At 40.0% G+C, this 4,467-nt stretch overlaps 1 protein-coding gene across 1 annotated transcript; it reads left to right on the forward strand.

Moving 5' to 3' along the window:
* Positions 1-358: 358 nt before the first annotated feature.
* Positions 359-3,331, forward strand: LOC133612349 (uncharacterized). The gene is made up of 10 exons (XM_061969689.2): positions 359-940; positions 1,028-1,168; positions 1,254-1,421; positions 1,465-1,575; positions 1,673-1,875; positions 1,974-2,133; positions 2,257-2,363; positions 2,460-2,546; positions 2,787-2,861; positions 2,965-3,331. The coding sequence occupies exons 1-8, from the start codon at positions 448-450 to the stop codon at positions 2,475-2,477; spliced, it is 1,401 nt and encodes a 466-aa protein (XP_061825673.2). The 5' UTR covers positions 359-447; the 3' UTR covers positions 2,478-2,546; positions 2,787-2,861; positions 2,965-3,331.
* The last annotated feature ends 1,136 nt before the right edge of the window (positions 3,332-4,467 follow it).

Raw genomic sequence — 4,467 nt, forward strand, 5'->3', positions numbered from 1 at the left:
TATTGACAGCTAGAATTCACCAAGTCAAGAATTTCATACATATTATATATATATACTGTATATACCTACATCCTGAAAATATGCAAACAAAACTGTGTTTAGATAATTGACACTTCAAACTTGCATAAATAAATATTAAGGAATATAACATAACTTGGCTTCTGAGAGTTTCAAAATGTAATGAATAAAATGCTAAAGTTGTTGATAAACAAGCTATTATTTTAATAATTAAATATGGTCATTTTAAATGAATTATTATGATAATTTAAAATCAATTATTTCAAATATGTTTATTTTAATGTGGCTGGATGTAATAAGGAGTCACAAAAAAATACAAATAAAAATACAATTAATTTTGATGTTTTTAGCAAAATATAGTAAAAATGTGGGCGATAATAGGGCAACCCATTTTCCTTGTTTTGTTTTTTTTATAGAATAAACAACACAATGAAGAAGTTTCAACAGAGGGCTTATAAGCGTAGATGGGCTGCCACAACTAGGCATTTGAAGAAGCAATGCCGACAGTCAACTTTAGAATTAGAGAGTGATGATAGCGAGCAAGAGAATGACACGACAATCTTTACAACTCCAGAAACAGTGACAACCCTTCAGTACATGGATGCTGCGGAGACTGCTTACTGCACTGCCGCGGGTGCTGACAATGCCACCTACAGTGGCCCTGATAGTGATGAGCCTGATGAAAATGATGCTGATTGGAGACTAATCGACCATCATGTCACCTTGTCATCTGATTCAGAAAATGAGAGTGATAGTGACTGCTTTGAAGATATTTTGAGGTCTGGATTATTTTATCTTCAGAATAGCTTCTGCTATTGGCCAAAGCCAAATCCTACCCACTCCAGAATCCGGAGAGCTGAGATTCCTGACAAAGAAGTCTGGGATAGGCTGCCAATTCGGGTTTTCAGGAAAACATTGACTGGTAAGGGAATATTGTCAAAGTCATATCATGTATATCTTAAACAACATAATTCATCTTGAGTCATCAGCATACTTTGAAATTTTGCAGAAGACTTTGACAAGGCCCTTCAATATGAAAAACAAGCTGAAATGTTTTCGAGCCCAGAGGAAGAAGAAATGTCAACCAAATGGAGCCACATCACCCCTGAACGTTATAGAAACGATGAGGAAGATGTGTTTGATGCTGACGGTTAGTCACTTTTCAAAGACTGTTTACTTACAATACTCAAACACTACTTAGTGGTGCATAAATGTTATTGTCTTCGTTGGTTTAGGCGAAGAGGAAATTCGGCCAAAAAAGAAGTGCAGAAAAGAGAAATTACAGATCCTCATCCAGGCACCCCCACTGCCAGTGCTCCCACCATTGAACTTTCCAAACTCCAGCGAGTACCAGACCACTTCAGCCAGTACCAGCCAATACTACACCACTCCAAGGCATCCAGGCCGACTTCACAGCCCAGCGAGAAGCAGCACTTACAGGCTCAGTCCAGACAAGGAATCATGCATCCAGCTCAAGCCAGTACCAAACCACTCCAGCCAGTACGAGTCAGTACCAGACCACTCCAAGAAGCAGCAGGAATGCCCTTGAAAGTGAACGTTAGTTGGCTATTTAACTGTTGATAGGTGGTGTTAAACAGGCTGTTACAACGGGCAGTAATACGAATTACCTCTTTGACTTTTGTTGTCTTTGCAGTTTTCCAGTTAAACATGAAAGTTAAAAAAATAGTTGAGAACCAGGGAGAAATTATGCGCATGCTGAGAGGGCTGGCAGCACAGTCTGTGGGGCCAGAAGCTGTGGATGTTCAAGATCTCATTGAGAAGCCTTTCGAGACTCTTGAGCAGCTTAAGACCTTCTGTGAACAGCTCGACACTGATCTTCTGCTCAGAAAGCAGCTGGTAATTAGTTTTAATTCCCCACTGCAAAATTATCTTGCTCAGTTATCAAAAAACATGTTCTAATCAAGTACAATATTGTTGTTTATTTATTTGTATAGGTGAAAGCTCTTACTGCTCTTGGTGGGCAGAATTTGGCAGACACGGTGAGGACAATGCTGAGGAAAATTGCCACAAACAAAGTCCTGGAGCAGCTTGGTCTCCGTGGAAAGACAGGCAAAGTGGCGTTTGAGGACTTGCCCTTTTACAGAATAATAATAAGTAAGTGTTAATAATAGGTTTGCATCTTTGAACATGTTGCATGTATGCTCACAAGGTCGATCTAGCTGTTATTATTACGGTATTTATTATAAAGGGAATTCTAAATTGTACTGGTGATTCCAGAGGTATGCAGGGGTGTTTACAAACAGACGACCACAGCTGAAGTAGATTGTGAGCTTGGAGAGGTCCTGAAACTGGCCACTTTTCGAAAGGGAGGTTCAAAGTTTGAGGTACGGAGAATTATGATAAGATATCCCAATTTTGAATTCCATTTTATTGACGTTCCACTGCATGTCTTTTGAATTTGCAATTATAACTACTTGCAGGAGAAGAGGAGGAATTAAGAGGAAGCGACGGCGAAGAAAGGCAAAGGGAAGTGTAAAAAGGAAATGGACAGTGAGATGAGTGACCAGGTAAATGATAAAGTAATTATGCCAATGTTTTATTTCAATTCATAAAGATCCCAGTTCTGTGTTGAATTTGCAATTATAAACACTTGCAGGAAGCGACGGCGAAGAAGGGCAAAGGGAAGTGTACAAAGAAAAGGGACAGTGAGATGAGTGATTAAGTGATAAAGTAATTATGCCAATGTTTTAATTCAATTCATAAAGATCCCAGTTCTGTGTTGAATTTGCAATTATAAATACTTGCAGGAAGTGAAGAAGAAGAAAACAGGGAAAGGGAAAAGAACCAAGCAAACGCGAGTGAGACCAGTGAGCATTGAGCAGGTAAACAAGGAGTAAATTATGCCATGTTTTAATTGAATTCAATTCATCTACATTCCAGTGCTCTTTGTTGTATTTGTGAATATCTATAATTATTTACTTCCAGGAAGAGAACCAACAAGAAGGGGCAGGAGTACACTGACGCGCACGACCAAGACCACAGCATTCCATTTCTATTCCATCCATCCATCCATCTTCTTCCGCTTATCCGAGGTCGGGTCGCGGGGGCAGCAGCCTAAGCAGGGAAGCCCAGACTTCCCTCTCCCCAGCCACTTGGTCCAGCTCTTCCTGTGGGACCCCGAGGCGTTCCCAGGCCAGCCGGGAGACAGTCTTCCCAACGTGTCCTGGGTCTTCCCCGCGGCCTCCTACCGGTCGGACGTGCCCTAAACACCTCCCTAGGGAGGCGTTCGGGTGGCATCCTGACCAGATGCCCGAACCACCTCATCTGGCTCCTCTCGATGTGGAGGAGCAGCGGCTTTACTTTGAGCTCCTCCCGGACGGCAGAACTTCCATTTCTATTGTATTATAATTATCACTAATAAAGAATTATTGTTTACTTTTCTGTTTTGAGTGTCAGTCCTGACAATATAGCACAAAAACAGACGTAAATACCACTGCATTCCATTTCTATTGTATTATAATTATCACTAATAAAGAATTATTGTTGAATTTTCTGTTTGAGTGTTATAGTCCTGACAATATAGCACAAAAACAGACGTAAATACCACAGCATTCCATTTCTATTGTATTATAATTATCACTAATAAAGAATTATTGTTGAATTTTCTGTTTGAGTGTTAGTCCTGACAATATAGCACAAAAACAGACGAAAATAGCATGTTCCTAAACAGTTCCCTAAACGTTCTTGCCAAACGTTCATGGCTAAAGTTCTGCTAACCAAGCAAGAACTCCACAACCTCACGTTCTTTGAACGTTACAAACTAACGTTCCCATAACAATGCCACTACGTTCTCCTAACGTTCACATAACGTTCACATAACGTTCATGTGTTACCTGGGCTGCTGGCCCCACTATGGACTGGACTCTTACTATTATGTTGGATCCACTATGGACTGGACTCTCACAATATTATGTCAGACCCACTCGACATCCATTGCTTTCGGTCTCCCCTAAAGGGGGGGGGGGGGGGTTTACCCACATATGCGGTCCTCTCCAAGGTTTCTCATAGTCATTCACATCGACGTCCCACTGGGGTGAGTTTTTCCTTGCCCTTATGTGGGCTTTGTACCGAGGATGTCGTTGTGGCTTGTGCAGCCCTTTGAGACACTTGTGATTTAGGGCTATATAAATAAACATTGATTGATTGATTGATATTTAGTATGACAGTTATACCATCATATTAAATAAAAAAAAATTAACTTGTGTCTCTATAAACCTTACAAATTATTTTTTTCCAGTAAAACTCACAAAGATACATTTCTCCAGGCATTATTAGCCATTTATCATGTTTGGTTTAGGAGTCATTATTAAATAACTGTCATATCAAATGTTGCAGTTATCTGTCATTATGAGTAAAACCCAAGTTTTGTATTTGTAAACCTTACCAAAATACCTGATTCTGGTAAAAATCACATAGATTCAATATTAC

The sequence above is a fragment of the Nerophis lumbriciformis genome, linkage group LG01 (assembly GCF_033978685.3).
Source record: "Nerophis lumbriciformis linkage group LG01, RoL_Nlum_v2.1, whole genome shotgun sequence".
NCBI lineage: Eukaryota > Metazoa > Chordata > Actinopteri > Syngnathiformes > Syngnathidae > Nerophis > Nerophis lumbriciformis.